General features: G+C 44.4%; 1 protein-coding gene across 1 annotated transcript in view; it reads left to right on the top strand.

The window, feature by feature from the left end:
- The window catches only part of LOC110503778 (pleckstrin homology-like domain family B member 1), an 83,756-nt gene extending 57,619 nt beyond the window's left edge, over positions 1 to 26,137 (top strand). Inside the window, 17 exon segments of the mRNA XM_021582311.2 lie at positions 1,700 to 1,960; positions 2,683 to 2,829; positions 3,129 to 3,266; positions 8,436 to 8,591; positions 8,885 to 8,995; positions 9,520 to 9,609; positions 10,378 to 10,503; positions 12,820 to 12,978; positions 13,407 to 13,553; positions 14,606 to 14,722; positions 19,496 to 19,598; positions 20,732 to 21,017; positions 22,592 to 22,682; positions 22,946 to 23,092; positions 23,220 to 23,439; positions 24,107 to 24,192; positions 25,297 to 26,137. Coding sequence (XP_021437986.2) covers positions 1,700 to 1,960; positions 2,683 to 2,829; positions 3,129 to 3,266; positions 8,436 to 8,591; positions 8,885 to 8,995; positions 9,520 to 9,609; positions 10,378 to 10,503; positions 12,820 to 12,978; positions 13,407 to 13,553; positions 14,606 to 14,722; positions 19,496 to 19,598; positions 20,732 to 21,017; positions 22,592 to 22,682; positions 22,946 to 23,092; positions 23,220 to 23,439; positions 24,107 to 24,192; positions 25,297 to 25,437 — 2,526 coding nt within the window. The 3' untranslated portion in view covers positions 25,438 to 26,137.
- The last annotated feature ends 123 nt before the right edge of the window (positions 26,138 to 26,260 follow it).

The raw sequence follows: 26,260 nt of genomic DNA, 5'->3' as shown, positions 1-26,260 counted from the left end.
AGACTGCTTTATCAAATCATACACTTAATTATAACATAATAACACACAGAAATATGAGCCTTCGTTCATTAATATGGTCGAATCCGGAAACTATCATCTCGAAAACAAAACATTTTATTATTTCAGTGAAATACGGAACCGTTCCGTATTTTATCTAACGGGTGGCATCCATAAGTCTAAATATTCCTGTTACATTGCACAACCTTCAATGTTATGTCATAATTACCTAAAATCCTGGCAAATTAGTTCGCAACGAGCCAGGCAGACCAAACTGTTGCATATACCCTGACTCTGCGTTCAATGAACGCAAGAGATGTGACACAATTTCACCTGGTTAATATTGCCTGCTAACCTGGATTTCTTTTAGCTAAATATGCAGGTTTAAAAATATATACTTCTGTGTATGGATTTTAAGAAAGGCATTGATGTTTATGGTTAGGTACAGTCGTGCAACGATTGTGCTTTTTTTTTTTAAATGCGCTTTCGTTAAATTATCCCCCGTTTGGCGAAGTTGGCTGTCTTTGTTTGGAAGAAATAGTCTTCACACAGTTCAACGAGCCAGGCATCCCAAACTGCTGCATATACCCTGACTCTGTTGCAAGAGAAGTGACACAGAAATTCATATTAGCAGGCAATATTAACTAAATATGCAGGTTTAAAAAATATATACTTGTGTATTGATTTTAAGAAAGGCATTGGTGTTTATGGTTAGGTACACATTGGAGCAACGACAGTCCTTTTTCGCAAATGCGCACCGCATCGATTATATGCAACGCAGGACACGCTAGATAAAGTAGTAATATCATCAACCATGTGTAGTTAACTAGTGATTATGATTGATTTGTTTTTTATAAGATAAGTTTAATGCTAGCTAGCAACTTACTATGGCTTCTTACTGCATTCGTGTACAGGCAGGCTCCTCGTGGAGTGCAATGAGAGGCAGGTTGTCAGAGCGTTGGACTAGTTAACTGTAAGGTTGCAAGATTGAATCCCCGAGCTGACAAGGTAAAAATCTGTCGTTCTGCCCCTGAAAAAGGCAGTTAACCCACCGTTCCTACGCCGTCATTGAAAATAAGAATGACTTGCCTATTTAAATAAAGGTGTAAAAAAAAAAATATGCCAAATCGGTGTCCAAAAATACAGATTTTCGATTGTTATGAAAACTTGAAATCGGCCCTAATTAATCGGCCATTCCGATTAATCGGTTGACCTCTAATGGGCGGCCTATATGTCTGCTCATGGTCGTAGGATAGTACCTACTGTTAAACTGCTAACTTCCATTGACTTCGATTTGGGTTTTTCCCTGACCATGTGACCTGGCTCTTGGTGTCAGCTATAGACAATGACACATTAACTATGAACACACCTACATCCACAGACATGTCGGTTAATGGAGTTTTGTAATGTTTGGTAGGAGTGTGCTCTGTACTGCATATTAGACAGGCTTGGTCTGGAGTTAGATCTGTCCCTGATAAGACCTGGTTCCTCCACACAGGAAAGATGCCATCACTGAGGGGGAAGGTGGGTTCTGGGGAAGGGTCCTTTTAATCTCCACCCACCTCTGAATTGCTCATTTCCAGATGGGCATCAGTGGCAGCCACACACACAGGAAATGAGATTTGGGGCGAGGAGGAGGACATATTTGCCTTTGCAGCAGAGGCTGGATGTAATCAGTTCCTTTGCTTCTGTCTGTCCACAGGAGAGGCAGAGGCTAGAGACCATCCTGAACCTGTGCGCCGAGTACAACAAGGGCGATGGGCCCTTTGGGGGTGAGGCAGATGGGAGGATGGGCTTCCCTGGGGGCCTGGGCCCGGGGGAGGGGGCGGCTAGGAGACCCTCTATGGACAGCTTGGTGGGGGCCGGCTCGCTGCTTCGTAGCATGGCCCAGAGACAGCAGAGGGAGAGCGACGAGGAGAACCTCAAGGAGGAGTGCAGCAGTACAGAGAGCACCCATCAGGAGGTGAGGACGCCACTTCCTCCACAGGCCCTCCACAATGGAGACCGATACCAGGTCAGACGTAGGGCCGTCTATTATCACTTTCATCATTTCTACTACTTACTATGAGAACTACAGGCATGACATACTAGTACTTACTATGACAACTACAGGCATGACATACTAGTACTTACTATGACAACTACAGGCATGACATACTAGTACTTACTATGAGAACTACAGGCATGACATACTAGTACTTACTATGACAACTACAGGCATGACATACTAGTACTTATAATGAGAACTACATGCATGCCGTTGATATAACAGCATGAAAGCACTTATTGCATGCATTGTAAGTGGAAATTGTTAGACATGGCCTGACCTAGACATGGCCTGACCTAGACATGGCCTGACCTAGACATGGCCTGACCTAGACATGGCCTGACCTAGACATGGCCTGACCTAGACATGACCTGACCTAGACATGGCCTGGCCTGACCAAGAATTCTGAAACGATTGATGGTCAAAATGACAAAGCATGAAGATAATGACATTTGTTTGCCAAGCAACAGTGTTTTACATGGAGACATGTGATGTGTATAGTCCCTCCCTAATGTGTGGATCAGTGTGTGTGTCTGCATACAACATAGTCTGAAACAGTTAACTACTGCACATGGGCCATGCTCTTTGCACTTATATGCAACAATGTGCCTGCCTCTTCTGTCTCTCTACCCCTTCAGCATGAGGAGCAGTCTGTTTCTGGCGGCGTGGAGCGGACAGAGCTGGGTTACCTGGAGGACGAGAGGGTCAGAGTGCTGGCCCGAGTCGACGAGCTCAAATCACGAATCACAGAGCTGGAGCAACAGCTACAGGAGTCCAAGCAGGAGGTAAGAAAGTCCATCAGTTCAATTTCCAGATAGTAGGCTACTTCTAATATAAGGAATGATATATGGGGAAGATAAAATTAAACTATTGTGTGTGTGTGTGTGTGTGTGTGTGTGTGTGTGTGTGTGTGTGTGTGTGTGTGTGTGTGTGTGTGTGTGCTTCATGCACGTTTAGTGACACAAACAAGCAGAAAGTGATAGCCTAGCGGTGCGTGTGACATTCTATGATTGGTCTGCTGTCTGTGGGGAAGCTATGTGATTGGAGCAGGGGGGCTCGTGTGACGGGTGTGTCCCGTTCCCAGGCAGAGATGGAGCGGGCCCTGCTGCAGGGAGAGAGGCAGGCGGAACTGGACCAGGTAGAGGCAGAGACGGAGATCATCGGACAGCTGCAACACAAGCTCAACGAGCTGGAGAACGCCATCCAGAGGGAGAAAGACAAGGTCGGACCCTAGGGGAAAACACACACACCAAGCATACTGTCCTGTACACATTAAGCAGTCTTACCAACCGTAGATTAGTTCTTGCTCAACTTATAAAATTCTCATTCCAATGTTACGGTGTTGTATTTTAATGGAGAAAACCAATAGGAAAAGTGCTTTTGTTAGTGAGCTGTTTTTGCACTCTGAGACAGTCCTTATTGGGAAGATGGTGGGTATGCAGACAAGGAGGTGAGATTTTCGTTGATCTCAACATTGTGTTTAAACACAACAGACACAACCCAACCCACTTTTCCCTGCGCTGGACTGTCTGTTATAGGGCCTGTTCAGGAGGATGGAACGTTACAGAACGTTCACATAGAAATGTATCCTGTAGAACAGATATACGATCTTCTGACGGATAGAAAAGGGATTCATGGCAGTTCTGTTCGTGATATTTCTATCTGCAGCGTTCCGAACGTTTCACATCACTGAATATACATCTTCTAAGCCTCAAAGGGACTGAACAGCCTTTCTGGTCTCTTGTCATTCCTTAAAGGCATTGCCAAATCCTGGATGGCCTCCCAAGACCGTATCTAGTTGGTTTTGCCATCCCAAGGTACAGCCATAGCACTCGCTCTTCAACCCCTCCCCCCCAGCGAGGAATGCTCCAACCTTTCACCTGTTGTATGCATTGATGTTTTACCTTAGAAGAGCTGTGGATGATGGTGCTTAGACTTAAGTATGGGTGTTTTTTCTGTCTTTTTTCCCTTTATTTTCCTTGGTGGTTTCTCTCTCGCCAGGGCTTTTCTTCTTCTGCAGCTCCACTAACCAGCCTCCATTAACTTCTAATCCTCTCACTGCTTCACTCAGCACTCTCCTCCCCCACTGTCAGCCTGAAATCCATGTAGGTTATTAGCACTTGTCTTAAATGTGTCTCAAATGGCACCCTATTCCCTATATAGTGCACTACTTTTGACCAGGACTCATAGGGCTCTGTAGGGAATAGGGTGCCATTTGGGACATAGGTATGAATCGGTCCTTTGGGTTTCTACTTGGCTGAAGCTGAGACTGGATGCTAGTGGGTAGGAGTGGCTTGCTACTAAAAGTATATCTGTCCATCACATAGTTTACAACATTACAGAGGGTCTCTATGTGAAGGCTTTACACAACTCTGTTGTTTCAGCTAGTCATGTCACTCCACTCGTATAGGCTTTATGTTGACACACTTAAACTGACAACCTGAAATGGGGGATTTTCTTGGCTTTCCTTAAGGCTCTTTTAAATCTTGTGATTTGTATATTACTGACCATTTCGGAGAGTGTCCTGCTTCCTGTGTTCAAGTAAGACCGTCAGGGTCTCACGGTTCTGTCTCAGCTACAAATTAAAACAAAAGCTTCAACTAGGAAAACGACCTGTATTGTATTGTCGCCTTCTCTACTTTTATTGCCATTGGTCACAGACAGAGGTGGAGCCAGAGCAGGGTGACAGATTGGAGAAAAGGAGTGCCACTCCAACCCCAAAGCACCGCCCACACCCCTCTCCCACCGACTGACTTTAGAGAATGCAGTAATGATAAAAAAGATTCTGCAGAACGTTTCCCTCTCTCTCCTGCATTGTCTAGTCTACTGTCTATACAGTGGTGGCCCTCTAGGGGTAGTTTACAAGGCGCTTTCACTACAATCAGACCCAAACTCGGTCTCTCCTTATTCCACACATCCTCTCTTCTTCTCAAAACATGTTGGAGGAAAATATCCAAGGTTTTTCCATTTTGACCATCCATTGTGTTTCGAAGGAGGCGAGGAGAGCCGACGCGGGGAGCCTATTGCGAGCTTCTATTCCCTCCAGGGGTTTTGATATCACAGCCTGGGTGTCAGTAAGGCAGTGGTGTAGCGCACTAGAGTTACCCATGCTGACACCGCCTGCACTCAAATGCAATAACAACAAAGATCATTCAGGCAATGCCTACATCCAGTTCTAAACCTGTTCAAAACTATCTGGACTGGCCTAAAGTATTCATACCAAAGTCACATGAGAATCTGGATGGGCTAATAATAATAATCATCATTTTAAAGCCACATGAAAATCTCTTCAGAAAAAAAGTCACCACCCAAAATAGAGCAATCTGACGTCAAAAAACAGCTGAGCCAAAACAAATACACTTCCCATTTCATGTTTGATGAAATAGCAACCTCCTTTTCAATCGCAGACCAGTGTTTTCATGAGCATCGAACCCTGCAACTTAGAAATGTCTGTGAACAAGAAGTCTGTTCAGACCTGTTTGAGGCATGGGACATGTTTTATTAGGCACCGAATGGTGGGGAAAACTGACTTAAACAAGGAGGACATTTTGGCTTTCTATTGCAAAACATTTTTAAAGGTTTTCAGCGTTGTGCCCTAATGAACACGGCCCTGCAGTCCAGCACTTTTAAAGCTAGTCACTGGGGGATTGATTTCACAGTATTATAAACTCCATAGATGCCCCATGTCACTTTTGGCTTATCCACTGTTGTGACCTCTAACATCGGAAGCTTTTTGCATGGCGTGGATTTGAGCTGGTGTGTTTTTTTTGCTTTCTCTCTGTTGTCCCCCACTTCATCTCCTCCCTCCCAACCCGGACGGTGTGTTCTCTTTCTAGGAGAGGGCAAATGTTGACGCAGAGCGCCGAGCCCTGGCGAGCCTCCAGGAGGGTTACAGTGAGCTGAAGAACCAGCTTCATAACTGCCCCGAGTCACTGAGGGAGCAGTTACAGGAACAGCTCAAAAGGGTCAGTCGTCAATCCACCACCAAGACCATCAGCTCAACCACCCCTGAGACCCACCCCCAGAGACAGCAAGCGTACCACGCCCCCACCCACTACCTCCACCCTTGTCTCGGAGCTACACCTATCCACCATTTATCAAGGGAAATTCCAGCAGCGCCACATCGCTATTAGAGTATACTTACCTCCAGATTATTAAAGTACCCCGTAACATGTTCAGGAGAAGCTGAAGTTGTATACTTATGGATTTACAAGTATGTCTACTGAGCTCCTGGATATAGTGCATAGAATGCTGCACTTAACTGTCAAAGATACTGAACTGGAATTCTAATTATATGATAACTAATGTAAAACATTCCTAACATCCAAGAAGATGGCATACCAATTTAGGGTAGGTTTCCTAGACACAGATTAAACCTAGACCTAGACTAAAAAGTACGCTCAATGGAGATTCTACATTGAAAGTGCTTCATAGCTCTGGACTAGGCTTAATCTGTGTATTGGAAACATGCCCTTATAATGATTATGCCAGATGCCAGTCGGTGATTGCTGCATAGTAGGCTACACTATCTTGGTATGATAAGACCTGGTGCATATCTCCTCAGATAGAGTTACTGGGACCTTTACCCCTTTAGCCCCTTGCCTACGTGCTAATGCCACAAGCTGCTGGAATTTCCCCTCTCTCCGCCACACCTATGTGCTTTGCCTCTGAGCAAACGGGAGGAGTGTCAAAATGGCGTCTGGTGACGTCGGGGCGAGGTGCTGCATTGTGGTGATTTTTGGGTCATATGTGCATTGCATGCGTTTCACACAGGAGTGTGTGTTGTCTGTCTGGTTGATACAGTCTCTGAGTCTGGAAGCATCCCTCTCTTCTTGATTTGTGATGGCTTATAACCCCTTAATAACTGCTTACTAATCTATTAATGTCGGCACTTACCACCTCCACTTCCTGTCCTACTCTCTTTTCAAATCTTTCCTCTGAATGGAAATGTGTGTTTTGTGTCTGAATAATGTTTTATATCGTCAGCTCTCTGAAAAGTCAGTCCATAGAAAGTGAATCTTGCATTTTGTCAGGCAGTGCAACTATTTATCAGCCAATTACATTTAGCACGTTAGCTCTATTCACTTTGCTGTCCTATCCACGTAGAGTAGCATGACACATTGGCTGACTGACTTGACATGAGAAGAAATGGGGGGAGCACATGGACAAAAATACATGTACAAATGTTTTCCGTTGCGTGCACTGATGAACACGGCCCAAGTTTGCTGAAGACATCCTTCAGAGGTACGACAGGGGCCCTTGAGTGACCTGCTCTCCAAACACGAGGGTCTGGAGATGTCAGTGATGACATAAGTGTTCCGACGCCCCGAGCCTTCACTCGTTATCGTCAGTAACGCTCCGATGAACTGACCACAAGGGCAGGCCCTCGTCTTTCCCCCTCCAAAGCATAAGTGGCCCTCTCTCACAAATATGTGTGTGTGTTTCTTGGGTTTATCGATCTAAAGGGTCAAGACATTCAGTTGGGTTCTCACATTCAAATCAGCTATAAAATGCAGTATAGAAGATAGTACTTAAGTATTACTACAGTAAAAGCACAGTATTACCTTTCGTAACATATAGATAGTGGCCCTTTTGGTTTCTCATTTTTGGGATTAGTATTGGTGCAGCAGAGAAGACTGCTTGTCACCAATCAATCAAACTACTGGGCTAGAAAATGTTCCAACTTATTAGACTCACATGAGCAGAATGCCTGTAATATTGATAGCTGTGTATACCACATCATTTTCACAAGGGTATGGTGCTTCTGTATTGGTGGCATAGTGAAATACAAACCAAGGACACAATAAAGAGTCTAATAGTAAAGTTAACCCAAACAACATAATATTAAAGTCTATCAAAGCATGATCAAAGTAGTCATATAGTGCCAAACAGAACTCCACCAATCCTTAGATAGAACCTCCATATGCAGCTTAGTCTGTCTAAAATGACAACGCAGTACTCTTTTGAATCACGTTCTTTCTGTGGCCTACCTACCACCCCTGGTTGTGCTGGCTTGGCTTGGGCCTTGACCGCCCCGGCTCAGGAGCATGGTCATTGGAGAGAGCAATGGGGGGCGGAGGGGGTGACCCTGTGGTGACCTTGTGGGTCTGTCTGTCTGTCTCTTGGGGTTGGGTAGTTGTTGGTACTTTAGAACCCTTTTCACACTATTGTGCCAACCACACCAGACTCTGCTGGCTCGGGTATGTTCTCCACACATTGTGCGTTCTAGCACAATTCTAGCATCTATGGCGAATGGATGAATACGTTACCAGGCCAGCCAAATACAGCTCGGCTTTGCTTGGCTCAGCAGTGTGAAAACGGTATATTATAGGAGGCTGAGGCCTGGTGTGGTTGTAACCCATTGTGATGGGCTCTGTGTGGGGTTCGACAGGAGGGCGAGACCCTGGAGTCAGAGACAAAACAGTTTGAGGACCTGGAGTTCCAGCAGCTGGAGAGGGAAAGCAGCCTGGAGGAGGAGAGGGAGACCATCAGCCAGCAGCTGCTGCAGGAGAGGGATGAGTACCACACCAGCGTGGCCAAGAGAAAGGTAATGGACTGGACCACAATGGCTGCTCCTATCTATTCTGGCAACCCTTCATCATATCTGGAGCTGTGAATATGAATGTCTGTCAGAGAAACATCCTAATTTCTGATGATGGCCAAATACCTTTCCAGGTTGAGTGTAAATAGTATGATTATTCACGTCAAGAATGGTGTTGGTGGGGATACCTGACAAAGACATGATAGACCATTACTGCTTTGTTTTTGGTGTAGTGTATATTTGTCATCTTGTTGAGTACCCCTTTAATTCAGCAGTAACGCTCTAAACATGTTTTCCAGGACAAGATGGCAGCTCTGGAAGGCCAGGCCAGTCAGCTGGGACAGCAGGCTTCTCAGGAGTGTGACAGGCTGGCTAAGGACAGGAACCTTACCCTGCAGATTCTCCATAAGGTAACATTACAATACAGTTCATATCTGTCCCAGCAGCCACTCTACAATCTACTCATATACAGAAATGACATTGTGAAACCACTTTTGACCATGAAACCACTTTTGAAAATAACTCATTTGAATCATTATCGCTCTCTGGTCTTGTTTGACAATGTGAGAATCACACACAAATACATTACCACATGCAGGGCAATGTGCCATGCCAGCCACCTCATATTAAGGCAATTAATTAAGAGCTCGTTGGCGGATTTCCCATTTGTTGACATTTCACTTCATTACTCGGCACATGTGCTGCCTTGTCCCCGGCTTGTCCTCTGCAGTGGCACATTTTCTAATTTGGTAAAGAAACTATGGCAATCCATAATCAGGACAGAGTCAGAGACTTACATACTTTCAGTAATGTAAGGTACAAGAAGCTATGTCTTAATACGAGCATACTGTAACCAGGGCATAGTGATGGGTGAGGTAAGCTGTCCTTTGGTCTTGTCACAGTCTCATGTGTTTCTGGTGTCTCTGTGTTCCAGGAGAAAGAGAGGCTATCGGCCTTAGAGAAGAGGTACCTCAGCCTTACCGGAGGAAGATCTTTCCCTAAGTGTTCCAGCACCATGAAAGAGGTGAGGGGTGTTTATCTTACCGACTAAGAGGTCACTCCTACAGATATCAGTTATCTATCATGACCCAGACGGATGAACGGACCTCCACTCGGATCACTTGTCTAAAAACCACACTCCTTAATTTGTGAAAGACCAACAAAGACTACCAACAAAAATTAACAATGGAGAAAATGCACTCCTAGATATTTTCATTTGCAAATAGTAGGCTACTAGATTTCTATGATACACCTGTTGTCCTCAATGATTTATTTCCCATGAGTGCAACCATGAGTCAAACTGCTTTGATCGGATAATTCAGATCCGACTGATGTATTTTTTGGGATTGGAAACATCTGCAATTTGATGGTGGATTGCACATAATATCTCAACTCAGGCCAGCGAGATACAAATCTGGCCTGAATCCCTGGGCTGCGTTGTTTATTCTGAAAACATGAACCAATTAGTCTCGTGCTAAACTCCCATTCGGACACAACCTATCAACCTGCGTTCTCATGCATTTAGAGCAAGTTCATTACATGAGATGCCTATCAGTTTCATTGTTGAATTGGATATAATGGGCTCTTTTAGACCACTGTAAACTAGCCCTATTAAACTGAGTATAACCCTTACAGGGGCACTCATTGTACATAACACCTATGTTTTTGTGATTGACACTTATTATCCCAGTACTGTATTGACACCTAGTGTAAGTTAGAGGGACACACACCGTAACTGTACACTACAGCAACAGGAGCTGAAACCAGTGTCCCTGACTTCCTATTGAAACAGGAATTGCTCCATATCAGCCAGACTGACCTGTTAGAGGACTCCCACTCCCAGCATCCTCTCTGCCGTCCCGCTGCTTCCTATTTAAGCGCCGCCTCTCAGTTATACCCAGGGGGCAGCCCGACAGAGGTAACCAGACTGTCAGTGTAACTGTTCCTGCATGACACCTGAGCTCACTCACTGTAACCCCCCTATGCACAGTCTATTCGTCTAAAACTTAAAGGCCCACTCTGTGATATTTACAGCTTTATAGGAAACCAAGCTCCGAGGCTGGTGTTTTTAATGTTGTTTTTTCATTAAGGAGTGGGTCTTTCAGAAGTCTGTGAGTTATGTCTTGTTACACCCAATCACTCCCAGCAAATTGCACCCCACCCCCCATATGTAAAAACACATTCGATGTGAGGCCCTGGAAGTACAATACTGATTTGAATGCCGTCATTGTTTGTCTTTATGAAATACTTGGTCTGTTGGATGAACTATGGACATTTTAATTGATGTTATCTCTTCAACTTTTAGAATGGGGGAAAAAGCATAAACAACTCTTGCTACAACTGGGATGTTAATATGCTGTGTTTGTGTGAAGGTTTAGCCAGAGGCTCACATGCACAGTGCTTTCTCTCATTGAAGTGTACTACTCTGTTTGGTTTGTGTAGTGCACTTCTTTCTCTCTATTAGCATTTTGCTATCCTTTGAAGATGGGTAGAGCTTGTTGACATCTCTGTTATTGTATTCTTTCACCACGTGTTTTCACTTCTCCAGCTCGATGTGAGCCTTGGAAATTATAGGGTAGAGAAGTGCTGTGTTCTTTGTTTTTTTCCGTTCATATAGTTGTTCGTACTTTTCACACAAGCTTATGTGTTTGTTTTAAAAACACGATAAAACAGCAGCTTGTCCCGGAAGGTTGTAAAGTGTGTATCTGCACGAGCACATTTCTGATATGGGTGCACATCCGTGTGTGTATGAGTATTCATATTATGAAAAGGACGTGTCATGGAGTGAGCTCATGGCCTCTTGTCCTGTTTGGTTTGCGTTGCTTTGCGTTGGCTCTCAGGAGTACATGAAGCTCTCTGATGTCTATGAGATGTTTGGGAGTGATTGCCATGACACCCAACTCACCACCTCTGCTCAGCACGGCCTCTCGCTCACCCTAGATGCAGCTGTACCCTGCGAGGTACCATTGCCCTCTCTCGCTCACTATGCCTCTCTCTATCTCTCCTTATCACTTGCCCTCGGTTTCTGTTTCTCTCTTTCTCTCACTCCATCTTTTCATTCTTTCACCTGTCTCTCTAGCAGTCCGCTTCTAGGTAGCTTACTGTAGTGTATTGGCTTTCTGCTAAATGGCCCTGTCCTTGATATAATCAGCTCTTCTGCATTACTGAATGAGGATAATGGTACCAGACCTGGATCAACTACATACAGTGCATTCGGAAAGTATTCAGACTCCTTGACTTTTTCCACGTTTGGTTACGTTACAGCCTCATTCTAAAATGGATGAAATAGTTGTTTTCCCTTATCAATCTACACACAATACCCCATAATGACATAGCTAAAACAGGTTTTTAGAATAAATAAATAAAAAAAGTATTAAAAATAAAAAATAACATTTACATAAGTATTCAGACCTTTTACTCAGTACTTTGTTGAAGTACCTTTGGCAGCGATTACAGCCTTGTAAATACACCTGTATTTGGGGAGTTTCTCCCATTCTTCTCTGAAGATCCTCTCAAGCTCTGTCAGGTTGGATAGGGAGCATCGCTGCACAGCTTTTTGATGTTAGACCGGGTTCGTCCGGGCTCTGGCTGGGCCACTCAAGGATATTTAGAGACTTGTCCCGAAGCCAGTCCTGCGTTTTCTTGGCTGTGTGCTTACGGTCGTTGTCCTGATGGAAGATGAACCTTTGCCCCAGTCTGAGGTCCTGGAGCAGGTTTTCATCAAGGATCTTTCTGTACTTTGATCCGTTCATATTTCCCTCGATCCTGACTCGTCTCCCAAAAATGTCAAAAAAACTGTTTTCGCTTTGTCATCCATTTTAGAATAAGGCTGTAACGTAATCAAATGTGGAAAAGGGGAAGTGGTCTGAACACTTTCCGAATGCACTGGATGTCATATGCATTCAAGTACTTGCCAGTATTTTAGGTGAGCTTGATTTAGCTTGGGGCTTGCACTTTTGGAGCTTTTTCATTGATTCCATTGTACCAGGCAAACTGAAGCACAGCTCAAGTATTTGACATATGTATTTGAGCCAGGTTTGGATGGTACGATGGGTTGATATTATAGAAAGACTATCCATGTGTGAGTCAGGTTTACTGCCATCTATTTCACATGCTGTCCTTGTTGCTGCTGTTTTCCTCCCTGTTGACGTGTCCTCTGCCATTGTTTCCCTCTTTCCTTCTTTGCCCTTTGACCTCCTGTCTGCCTTACTATCTGTGGCTCCCTGAATGAAAGGAGTACGTGACTGTGGGCCAGTTAACTCAGTTCTTTGGGATGCCGAAGGTCGAGTCCTCCCCTACCTCTCCTCTCCGGCCCCTCCAGTCAGGAGCTGGAGACCCCGCCTTCTCCTGCCTCTCCTTTCGTCACGGCTCCTCCCCCTCTCTCTCTGTTGAGGTGTGTCTGGTCTCTCGCTCTGTTTCTTCTCACCCACCTCTCCTCCACCTCTCGTTTGAAGATGCCCTGAATGCCCCCTCTACCCCAGTGGCCAAAGCTGGTTGGAATGACGTCATTACAACCAGTTGTCAATCATGTTTGTAATTGGTTGTAAACTGGTTCTATTGACGTCATTTCAACCAGTGTTTCCCCATTGAGACACTTTTGTGTTAGCATTTGCTGATATTTCAAGAAGATGAACATTGACACACACAAAAAACATAACATTTAGAAAAATATTTCTATTTCTATCACTAACAGATCCTCTTATTTGCTCATTAATGCATTATTTTCTTAATTCTCTTCCTCCTCCACTCCCTTGCTCTGTCCACTCTGTTTTTTGCCTCTCTGCTGCCTCTTACTGTGGACTCTTAACTGCGGCCCTCCAGTATCAGCCAGAGTGCAGTAGGCCTCAAATCCCCACTCTCGATTTAGAGCAGTGGTACCAGGAGGTGATGGCTGCTGTGGAGAGCAGCCAGATCTGCCCCCCTCCCCCTCTCCCAGCTAAACCTCTATCCACTCGCAGGCCTATGCAGGTAATTCTCAGAGGCGCTGCCTTCTCCTTTCTCTTCCTCCCCTCTTCCATTGTTTCTGTTCTGTCTTCCCATGAAAATGGCTTTTCCAAGTGCATTGTGCTTTGTTGATTGATTTAATATATCAATGATGGTCTGTCTGGGCTTGCATGTCACTCATGCGTTGTGAATTCTTTGAGCATCTTCCACATGCTTTACGGTAATCTGTTAGTATGTTTTGTCAGTATTCAATCAAGCAGTAGTACCACTCATGGATGTCATTACATTGCACTGGAATATAAAATGTTCAACCGGGTTGAATCTTCAAAAATGATCCTGTATTATGTGCATTGTATTACATTTACTACCAGGTTATACTACAGTACACACAAGCACAGCCAAAGGGTTGAGGTCAATTCCAGGTACTAAATTGACCCTAACCTGGGTATAGCCTAGACTGCAATCAATATCTGATGATTTACTGGCACAATGAAAAGCCATAAGACCTCATACTGTATGGCCAACTGAGGTTGTGGGACGAACCACCTGAAGGTTGTGGTTACACACTGACATCTGCCAGTAAAGCACTTTGACACTGACTCTGTCATTACACCTGTGGGAGGAATCAAAGGACCACCAATAAAAAGGATGCTGCTCTTGCTGACGTAATAATCACCGTCTCTGGCTGTGTCTGATGACAGTAGTAGTAGTAGTAGTAGTAGTAGTAGTAGTAGTAGTAGTAGTAGTAGTAGTAGTAGTAGTAGCAATTAAATTTCACTCACCAAAAGTAGGTTGCTTTAGCATTTCGAAGATGTCAATCAATATGTTGGTTGAATTGAAATGTCAATAAATGTGCCTTTTTTGAAATGCTAAAGAAACCTATTGTTTTGTATTTGTACTCTACTCTCGACTTCTCACAGCATCTCCCACCAGACAAGTTTGGAATAAGCACCACAGTTTATATTCCTCATTCCATTTAATGTAATACATGTTTTACTATGTGCGCGGTAACCGCAAAAAAATGAGTCTACGGCGTTTGATAGCTGATCCTGGACCGTCTTCACTCCTCCTCCCAGGGGTTCCGTTCCAAGCTGGACAGTGATGCTAGGCAGACGGTACATCAACCCAAAGCAGGCTCCGGATCCCATCTGCAGTACGTAGCCACTACACTGGGACGCAACACAACCTCCAAGGTAAACCTCATCACCTCCGCTCCATCACTACTGGTTGGCTAGTAGGGTCTTCAGCGATGATGTAGTAATCAACTATTATTATTTAAGGCTCATTTGAATAGTACACATTTGCTGCTAAATCTGAATTGCATCCTACTCAGGCCTAAAATGCATACAACCAAATGAAAATAGAAGGTACTGGTGTTGGAGGGTGGTCAAGTTCATGGCTGGATTGTGTAGTACTCTTCTGAGGCCATTTGCTGTAATCTTGTGATTTAGCTAGCTTCATCATAATAGTTCAGTTTCCATGAGAAAAGGCTACAAGCACATAGGGCCCTTGTACACAATCAATTTGAAGGTACACTACATGACCAAATGAATGTGGACACCTGCCAGTTGAACATCTCATTCCAAAATCATGGCCAATAATATGGAGTTGGTCCCCCCTTTGCTGCTATAACAGCCTCCATTCTTCTGGGAAGGCTTTTCACTAGATGTTGGAACTTTGCTGCGGGGACTATCTGCCAATCATCCACAAGAGCATTAGTGAGGTCGGGCACTGATGTTGGGCAGTTAGGCCTGGCTTGCATTCAGAGTTCCAATTAATCCCAAAGGTGTTCGATGGGGTTGAGGTCAGGGTTCTGTGCATGCCAGTCAAGTTCTTCCACACCGATCTCGACAAACCATTTTTTAAACATTTTTGTGTGTTTTTTGTGTGTGTGAATTTTACCCCTTTTTCTCCCCAATTTTGTGGTATCCAATTGTTTAGTAGCTACTATCTTGTCTCATCGCTACAACTTCCGTACGGGCTCGGGAGAGACGAAGGTTGAAAGTCATGCGTCCTCCGATACACAACCCAACCAAGCCGCACTTCTTCTTAACACAGCGCGCATCCAGCTCGGAAACCAGCCGCACCAATGTGTCGGAGGAAACACCGTGCACCTGGCAACCTTGGTTAGCGCGCACTGCGCCCGGCCCGCAACAGGAGTCGCTGGTGCGCGATGCGTCAATGATATCCCTACCGGACAAGCCCTCCCTAACCCGGACGACTCTGGGCCAATTGTGCGTCGCCCCACAGACCTCCTGGTCGCGGCCGGTTGCGTCAGAGCCTGGGCGCGAACCCAGAGTCTCTGGTGGCACAGCTGACGCTGCAGTACAGCGCCCTTAACCACTGCAACCCGGGAGGCCCGACAAACCATTTCTGTATGGACCTCGCTTTGTGCACTGGGGCATTGTCATGCTGAAACAGGAAAGGGCCTTCCCCAACAAAGTTGGAAGCACAGAATCATCTAGAATGTCATTGTATGCTGTAGCGCTATGACTTTTTTTTTAAAGGGGTATAGCCCGAACCATGAAAACAGCCCCAGACCATTATTCCTCCTTCACCAAACTTTACAGTTGCCACCATTGATTCAGGCAGGTAGCATTCTCCTGGCATCCGCCCATATTTTGTCTGTCGGACTGCCAGATGCTAAAGCGTGATTCATCACTCCAGAAAATGCGTTTCCACTGCTGCAGAGTCCAATGGCGGCACACATTACACCACTCCAGCCGACGCTTGGCATTGCACATGGTGATGTTAGGCTTGTGTGTGGCTATGCTCGGCCATGGAAACCCATTTCATGAAGCTCCCGACGAACAGTTCTTGTGCTGACGTTGCTTCCAGAGGCAGTTTGGAACTCAGTAGTGAGTGTTGCAACCGAGGACAGATGATTTTTACGCGCTTCAGCACTCTGCGGTTCCGTTCTGTGAGCTTGTGTGTCCAACCACTTCGCGGCTGAACCGTTGTTACCCCAAGAAGTTTCCACTTCACAATAATGGCTCTTACAGTTGACCGGGGCACCGGGGCACTGTTGGAAAGATGGCATCTTATGACGGTGCCACGTTGAAAGTCACTGGCCAATCTACTGCCAACGTTTGTCTATGGAGATTGCATGGCTGTGTGCTCGAAATAGCCGAATCCACTAATTTGAAGGGGTGTCCAGATACTTTGGTGTATATCGTGTATGTACAGTGCCTTGCGAAAGCTTTCGGCCCCCTTGATCTTTGCGACCTTTTGCCACATTTCAGGCTTCAAACATAAAGATATAAAACTGTATTTTTTTGTGATGAATCAACAACAAGTGGGACACAATCATGAAGTGGAACAAAATTTTTGGGATATTTCAAACTTTTTTAACAAATCAAAAACTGAAAAATTGGGCGTGCAAAATTAGCGCCACCTTTTGCTGCGATTACAGCTGTAAGTCGCTTGGGGTATGTCTCTATCAGTTTTTCACATCGAGAGACTGACATTTTTTCCCATTCCTCCTTGCAAAGCAGCTCGAGCTCAGTGAGGTTGGATGGAGAGCATTTGTGAACAGCAGTTTTCAGTTCAATCCACAGATTCTCGATTGGATTCAGGTCTGGACTTTGACTTGGCCATTCTAACACCTGGATATGTTTATTTTTGAACCATTCATTGTAGATTTTGCTTTATGTTTTGGATCATTGTCTTGTTGGAAGACAAATCTCCGTCCCAGTCTCAAGTCTTTTGCAGACTCCATCAGGTTTTCTTCCAGAATGGTCCTGTATTTGGCTCCATCCATCTTCCCATCAATTTGAACCATCTTCCCTGTCCCTGCTGAAGAAAAGCAGGCCCAATGAGGAGACTCTCAGTTAGATAGCAGATGCTCAGTTTTTCCAAAAATATTATTTGTGTATTAGAAATAGCTCCGTTTTGTACATCACATTTGGCTACCAAAAAAACCCGAAAATTCAGTCCTCAAAACGCGAACTTTTTTCCAAATTAACTCCATAATATCGACTGAAAACATGGCAAACGTTGTTTAGAATCAATCCTCAAGGTGTTTTTCACATATCTCTTCGATGATATATCGTTCGTGGAAGCATGGTTTCCCCTCTCAATCAAATGGAAAAATACTTGCACATGGCTTTGCGCACCAGTTTCGACGCAGGACACCAGGCGGACACTTGGAAAATGTAGTCTCTTATGGTCAATCTTCCAATGATATGCCTACAAATACGTCACAATGCTGCCGACATCTTGGGGAAACGGCAGAAGGTCTAAGCTTATTCCTGTCGCATTCACAGCCATATAAGGAGACATTAGAAAACAGAGCTTCAGAAATTCTGCTCATTTCCTGTTTGACGTATCATCTTGGTTTCGCCTGTAGAATGAGTTCTGGGGCACTTACAGACAAAATCTTTGCAGATTCTGAAACTTCAGAGTGTTTTCTTTCCAAAACTGTCAAGAATATGCATAGTCGAGCATCTTTTCGTGACAAAATATCGCGCTTAAGACGGGAACGTTTTTTATCCAAAAATGAAATAGCGCCCCAAGAGATGCAACTGGTTAAACAACACTTTTTATGGATATCTTTTAAGAAATGGCTTTCTTCTTGCCACTCTTCCATAAAGGCCAGATTTGTGCAATATACGACTGATTGTTGTCCTATGGACAGAGTCTCCCACCTCAGCTGTAGATCTCTGCAGTTCATCCAGAGTGATCATGGGCCTCTTGGCTGCATCTCTGATCAGTCTTCTCCTTGTATGAGCTGAAAGTTTAGAGGGACGGCCAGGTCTTGGTAGATTTGCAGTGGTCTGATACTCCTTCCATTTCAATATTATCGCTTGCACAGTGCTCCTTGGGATGTTTAAAGCTTGGGAAATCTTTTTGTATCCAAATCCGGCTTTAAACTTCTTCACAACAGTATCTCGGACCTGCCTGGTGTGTTCCTTGTTCTTCATGATGCTCTCTGCGCTTTTAACGGACCTCTGAGACTATCACAGTGCAGGTGCATTTATACGGAGACTTGATTACACACAGGTGGATTGTATTTATCATCATTAGTCATTTAGGTCAACATTGGATCATTCAGAGATCCTCACTGAACTTCTGGAGAGAGTTTGCTGCACTGAAAGTAAAGGGGCTGAATAATTTTGCACGACCAATTTTTCAGTTTTTGATTTGTTAAAAAAGTTTGAAATATCCAATAAATGTCGTTCCACTTCATGATTGTGTCCCACTTGTTGTTGATTCTTCACAAAAAAATACAGTTTTATATCTTTATGTTTGAAGCCTGAAATGTGGCAAAAGGTCGCAAAGTTCAAGGGGGCCGAATACTTTCGCAAGGCACTGTATCCTGCTCCGGTCACCTGGTGATTGATTAGACCTAGCATATGGTTATATACTGGTAAACAACGGCAGGCATGTGTTACATGATAGTATCAGATTACATTTGATAGTATTAGAACGAGAGCTTGATGTTTATCTGTAGCTGTTGTCACGCGTCAAAGGTATTCCATGCATATTCCATGTGTGGTTGTCTGTGTCGCACTGCTTTGCTTTATCTTGGCCAGGTCGCCAGGTAAATGAGAACTTGTTCATTTTATTTCACGAAATAAAATGTTAAAAATGTTTTATGTATTCACTGGATGTCTTCTTGGCCAGTTGGAAGTAAGTATTTTTGTGTAAACCTTGATGGTTTTTAATATGTGTACTGCCATTGCATTGATATGTAACATTTTGTTGTATGTGTTTTTCATTGTTGTTGTTTTTTCATTTACCTTTATTTAACCAGGCAAGTCAGTTAAGAACAAATGCTTATTTTCAATGACAGCCTAGGAACAGTGGGTTAACTGCCTGTTCAGGGGCAGAACGACAGATTTGTCAGCTCGGGGATATGAACTTGCAACCTTTCGGTTACTAGTCCAACGCTCTAACCACTAGGCTACCCTGCCGCCCCAATTTTGAATTTAATCAATCACTCTCCTTCTTTTGTGTCCTTCCAGAGCCCACTGATGGTTCCCAACAGTACAGGCAGTTTGCCACGGAACTTGGCTGCCACCATGCAGGACATAGAGACCAAGAGAGCGCTAGCCTTACAGCAGAAAGGTAACTGCCTTTTGGGAGGTTTACACCAGGCTACTCTGTCCCATGTTCTGGTCTGAGGCAAGAGTTTCCTTCTTGGGTTCCAGCAGTAAACATCAACATGGAACTAGTATAGTTATGTGTTTTAAGATGGTCCTCTCCAGGTTTCTGTTAACCACATTTGTTGTCTGTCATTTCAAGATTTCCTGTCATGCTTCAGAGAAACCACACCCTGTCCCTGTCTCCATCACCCCACTTCCCCCTCACCCAGTCTCTTCCTCCATGGTTGCCTCCTCCAGCTCCTTTTTAACCACCATGTTGTCCTGTTTGTCTCTCTGTCACCCTGTCCATCTGTTCCTCCATCCCAACCATCCCTCTCTCCATTACTGTCCTCCACTCTCTGCCACAGAGTCCTCCTTGCCTTCCACGTCTGAGTCTCCCTGCTCCACCATGGACAATCCCACAGACAGACAGATAGACAGACAGACCACTCAACCTGGGAGTGGGTTTGGTCTCGTGTTCAACTCATATAAACTCTCCCTTCTTCTCCATGTTCTTGTCTGTCTCCATCCTCCTGCTGAGAATCAACAATGCATGCGTTTGGTGGAAGCAGTGCTTTTCATCTGTCGGGGCCACCTTTTGTTCCCCTTTTAACTTTACAGCTGTTTTTAGATGTCTGTCAGTTATATGATGGATAGCGAGCATGGGTTTGAATTGAAGATGACTACCATGGGTTACTTGATCATGTAGTATTGGTATTTTGCTGCTACTGTACTTACGGAAGCTTTGGTGATGAGGAAACATGTTGCTGGTTGAATTGAGCTTGGGCTTTTGATAATGCCAAGTACATATATGTTGTATGTTTGATGTATGTGTGGGGCCTGGTTTCATCTGTCGCTGACCTGTGGTATCCTACTTTACATGGACTCACAGGCAATCTTTAGGTTTACTGCCCCTTCATAGCCGGGTGATGCTGATGATCATGACTTTTTGCTTGGCAAGTGGATATGAATCATGTGTGTGTGAGAGTTGGTTAGGGGGTGAGTATGTGTGTCTGCATGCTGAGAGCGCTGCCATACATCCTAGAACTGACATGATAGGGTATCCCTGGATGAGATCAAGCAACCCACAGATCAGCTCTCTCCCTCCACCCTCAGGCCAACAGGTGATTGAGGAGCAGCGGCGTCGATTGGCTGAGCTGAAGCAGCGGGCTGCAGTGGAGGCCCAGTGCCAGTGGGATGCCCTCCACGGCTCTCAGACCCACCTCTACGCCCCCTCACACGCCCACGGCCCTCCCATGGTGCACCACTCCATCCTGCACCACCAGCCGCCGTCGGCGGGCGAGCAGCCGTACGACACACTGAGCCTGGAGAGCTCCGACAGCATGGACACCAGCGTCTCCACAGGCAACAACTCGGCCTGCTCCCCCGACAACATGTCCAGGTCAGAGAAACACACACATGCATATCCTGGAACACACTCACACTGGCTAATTTCTGCCAAGGGATCTCTGACAAGTAACCTCATGGGTCAAATGACTCCTCCCCACGTCCTGTCTGACTGTGAATTGTGCACCATCTGTTAAGCTGTGTCTCGTATCATTAGTCTGTCTAATAGTGACAAAAGAAGCCTGTGTCTGCTCAGCTGTTGTCCATCCACTGTTATCACTATTCTAGTGGATATTTAACGTACAATATAGGGCCTTTTACACTACTGAGCAGAACTAACCCAGGTTGTCTGTCCTGAGCTGGTGTGCTGGAACCATGCGGAAAAGGTCGGTGTGTAAAGTATTCGAGGCAGCACAGTTTGGTTTCAGTCGACACGACAGTGTGAAAAATGTAAAATATTTCTCTAAATCTAGTTCAATCATGCCGTCTTTATCACAGTCAAAAGGTATTCCCAGTTCATACAGAACTCGTCAAGTTTGTTGTCGTGCATGAATTATCGCCGACCATAATGAACAGCGAAACGCTCTTCCGTAAACACATGCCAGAGACTGTTTGCTGAACACTGCCTTCCTCCCAAATAATTTATTCAGCATATTTTATGATCCTGGCTTAGGTGATCACACTGGGTTGTGCCCAAATGGCTCCCTATTCCTTATTTAGTGCACTACTTTTGACCAGAGCCTATGAGCTTTGGTCAAAAGTAGTGCACTCTATAGGGAATAGGGTGATATTTGGGATGCAGGACTGGATACATGTGTAGGCTACAGCAGAAGGGATGTTCCCTTTACTGTCTGTGATTGGTTAAAAGTCAACATTTGTATTTTGGCCAGTTAAACATCTGGGTGAGTGACTGCTGAAATATAGTCAAATGACTAGTTAAAGACACTGCACAGATAGTGGTTGCTCTGAGCCAGTTGATATGAAAGGTAGGATGTGTGTGGTCGCACATAGACAGGACAGATGTGTACATTCCCTTTGCACCTGGTGAAAGCGCAGCTGTTTCTCCACTTTAAACAGGACATCCCAGATTGCTTGTAATCATCAGGCCTAAGCACTCATTAGGGTTGTGTTCAGTAGGCAGGAAATGGAAAATAAACTGTCCAAAGCGGAGTGAAGAGGTTACTATCTGGACATGTCCAATGAGAAACAGTCATTCGTCTTCTGTTGCAAAACGTTTTAGAATGTTGACCTTAATGAACACAACCTTGCACCACCTGGCCAAGACGGGACATTTCCAGTGTATACAGCATTGTATCTCTAAACAGTTACACATTTCATGACCCATTTTATAAACACTCGGTGATAGTTAATAACTGTTTGCGGTAGTTAGTGTCCACATAGTAAGTTACTGTTTTTATGACCAGTGATGAACTGCTTTTTAGGACTTACTTAATCCTCTTTGTTCCTATGTAAGAAGCTTGATGATCTTTAGCCATTTTGGGGGTGGATTTTCAGAACGGGACACAGTTTTCGGACTTAAGAGTATTAATACACTGTAACCCATAAATAAATTGAATGATGGATGTCATTGCTATTTGAGATGTATCTCTGACTGTGTCTGGTTTGCAGTGCCAGTGGGATGGATGCGCTGAAGATCGAGGAGATGGAGAAGATGCTGAAGGAAGCCCACCTAGAGAAGGCCAGGCTCATAGAATCCAGAGTAAGACACTACCTCACATGCCATGGCTAGCTTCCTATCAGATCCCATACTGATGTCTTACTTCAGTGTTACAGCCAGATTAGGACTGGCCACCCCTCGGAGCCTGATTCCTCTGTTTCTTCCCAGTTTCCTGCATTCTAAAGGAGTTTTTCCTGTGCCTCTGCATTGCCTGGTCTTTGAGGTTTTAGGCTGGGTATCTGTAAAGTACTTTGAGGCCATCAGCAGTTGTCAATGTTCATGATCTTTTTCCACCTTCTCTCCAGGAGCGAGAGAGCCATGCCCGTAGGCAGATGCTGGAGGAGGAGAGGAGGCGGCGCGAGGAGGCTGAGAAGAGGCTGCAGGACGAGACGGTGCACAGGCAGCAGCTCGTGGACAAGGAGGTGAAGATGAGGAGCAAGAACTTCTCCCAGGTGAGCCTGAGGCCCAATAACACAAATCCAAACAAAAAGAATATACAGTTTGAGATCTCTCTCTCATCCTGTTAGTCGTACAGGCTTTTGAAACACTCGTCACAAGTTTGTTTCCTCCTTTCCTCAGGCCCGTCCTATGACTCGTTACCTGCCCATCCGCAAGGAGGAGTTTGACCTGCGCTCCCACATCGAGTCATCCGGCCACAACGTGGAGACCTCTTACCACGTGATCCTCACAGACAAGATGTGTAAGGGTTACCTGGTCAAGATGGGCGGCAAGATCAAGTCGTGGAAGAAACGCTGGTTTGTCTTCGACCGCCTCAAAAGGACCTTCTCCTATTACGTTGGTAAGGAAAATGCTGCCATTTATATACAAACACATTAGTGCGCTGTTAATGCTCGGATCGAGCCAATGGGAGATACAGTAGATGGCATATTCATACCCTTTGACCTTAATGTAGACTGTATTTGTGAAAGGTGGTGTAAATGAGTTTGATAGAGATGAGCATTAGGATACAGAAGGGAAATACACATTTGTGGGTAGCGCTTTGGTAGCAGGCTTTAGATACAGTAATATGCAAATTATAAAATTGCAACTACTTTTCCTAGAAAGTTACGGTTGTATTATTTTTCTGTAGCAAGGATCTAGTGCAGTTTATGCCTGAAGGTAAAGGGGGCATAAAGTTACCCCTGGTTGTGTTTTTGTAGTGGTTGATGAAATGAGCTGCTATATTTTACCATGAGGGTAGAATTTCAAAATCAGGGGCTCTATTCAATCTGCATCGCTGAAGCATTACAAATTCTGCGATTTATAAATTAAAGGTCATTTCTGATTTAAGCAGACATTCCGTGTTTACTGTGAATGCAGTCTCCACTAAAGGGGGAACATTGCCCCTTTACACTACATATAGTATATTCCATGACTTTCTCGCTCTGTCATCAAAGAAACTACTCTAGGAATCACAAATGTGATATTTTTACCCAAGCATTTTGTCATGTTAATTTACTCAACAGACAAGCACGAGACCAAACTGAAAGGAGTCATCTATTTCCAGGCCATTGAAGAGGTCTATTACGATCACCTGCGTAGCGCCACGAAGGTACTTTCTACCCAACACTCGGAGAACCAAATAATCTTCTATAATCACTTTTCTTTTTATATTTTCACTGTACTGATGCAATATTTCTCTGAGATGTTTAGTTTTACACACATTCTGCTTCTTCCAATCTTTCATTTCTCTTCTCACTCTTTTGCTTTTACTGGCTGGTTTCACAGAAAAGATTTTTCAACCTCAATTTGACCAATGTACGTACCACTTTTGTCTCAGTGAACTCACCCATTGCTTGTTCTCTGCCCTCTTTACCCAAGTGCGTGTTTGGTTGTTTACACAGAAGTGTATCATGTGGAATAAGGATTTGTCAGCTCTACATATTCAATTGAATACCCACCAGGGGTGTGATTATGCATGTTTAATACAAGACAGAATGAAAACCCACAGCCATTACAGAACAGTGCACCTCTGGATCCTCACATTCGTCTTTAGTTCCTGCATTGGAGTTGTTTGCCAAAGCAAGCCTTAGTGATAATTCCCTTCCTCTGTGGAATTGGTTGTTTGAATCTGTCCCTTCAATTAAAACATACTACATATGGGTGGATTATCCAGGTGTGTGTGTATATAGCTTATGAACTCTAAGTGCATGTGTGCAACTGTAAAATGTGCATTGGGTGTCTTATGGTATGTGGACTGTCCTGCATCCTGTTTTGACTCTCCTTCAGCACTTTGAGCTCCTGCCTTAGTTTCGAAGAGAGGCGTGTGTGTGATGGCGCAGCGTAAGGCTGAATTCTTAACAGGTTCAGTAGTGTGCCTGTCGGCATAGACGCCCCATCGAGACAATGTTTTTGAAAAAAAGATATGGGCAAATGTAATACAGGTTTTGGGGTTTAAGATATTTGATTGTAGTGCACCCATTGTACTAATTCATTTTTGTAACCAAGCTTTAGTACTGTAGTTGAATCGGAGACAATGTAACCTTTAACCTACTGTTCTTTACTGACTTGCCTAGTTAACTGCCTGTTCAGGGGCAGAACAGATTTGTACCTGCAACCTTTCGTTTACTAGTCCAACGGTCTAACCGAGTCATTAAATGACCAAGTCATTGCCACATTACTGACCTTTTGACCTCTCTCTCCCCTGCAATCCCAGAGCCCCAATCCCTCGTTGACCTTCTGTGTGAAGACTCACGACAGACTCTACTACATGGTGGCCTCTGCCCCGGAGGCCATGAGGATATGGATGGATGTTATAGTAACTGGAGCCGAGGGCTACACGCAGTTCATGAACTAAGAGACGGCTGGGACACACTTCAATAGACTCAGGCCTTATCCCTCCCAGTATTGGGAAATTGCCTTGTTACGTTCATTATCTATTTTTAAATCACTTTACAATAGACGTTTTTCTACTTGCTTCTGCCCGCAGATTGAAAAAGACACTGTATATAACCAATGTCAGACTTTCCGCTCAAAAGCCTTTATTTTTGCCAAATTGAGTGTTACATGCTCTTGCTTGTGAGACCTACTTTGTGTATCCGTGTCTAATCGTTCACTTTTTTTTTTTTACACTGGAATAGTGGAGAATAAACCTAATTGAAACCAGTGAGGAAGACTTACTGCTGAACTAGATTCCACTAATGATGACAGCCATTCCACTGAGACCAAACAGTACAATAATGCTAATCAGTCTGTGCCTTGAGGTCATAATCCTAGTCGGTTATTGTCACTGAACAGTAAGTCCCAGCCCCCCTGTAGATTTGATAGGTGGTGACGCCAGGTCAAATTGCTTCCGCTTTAGAATGTCATGATCTGGTAGCTTGACATTGTAAAGGATTCTGAATCTATTTCTTTATGGTTTATAGTACCTCAGGCAGGTTAACCATGTCACTCAAGTGTGAGAAAAGACCTTGATATATTTTCCCCACCGAAATGGGTATAACCAAACGTTCAGTGTTAGAAAAAGGTTTTATACTGTAAAATGTCACTCATTTAACCAGTATTGTACAAAAATACATTTCAAAAGAAGTCTAATGGCCAAGACACTTCAGTTAACAGTATACATCTAGTCTCCCGCACTGTAGAACATAGCTCCCATCTGACACACCATATGTTGACTG

The sequence above is a fragment of the Oncorhynchus mykiss genome, chromosome 24 (assembly GCF_013265735.2).
Source record: "Oncorhynchus mykiss isolate Arlee chromosome 24, USDA_OmykA_1.1, whole genome shotgun sequence".
NCBI classification, from domain to species: domain Eukaryota; kingdom Metazoa; phylum Chordata; class Actinopteri; order Salmoniformes; family Salmonidae; genus Oncorhynchus; species Oncorhynchus mykiss.
The sequence above is the reverse complement of the archived record's forward strand: the minus strand, read 5'-3'. Positions and strand labels throughout refer to the sequence as shown.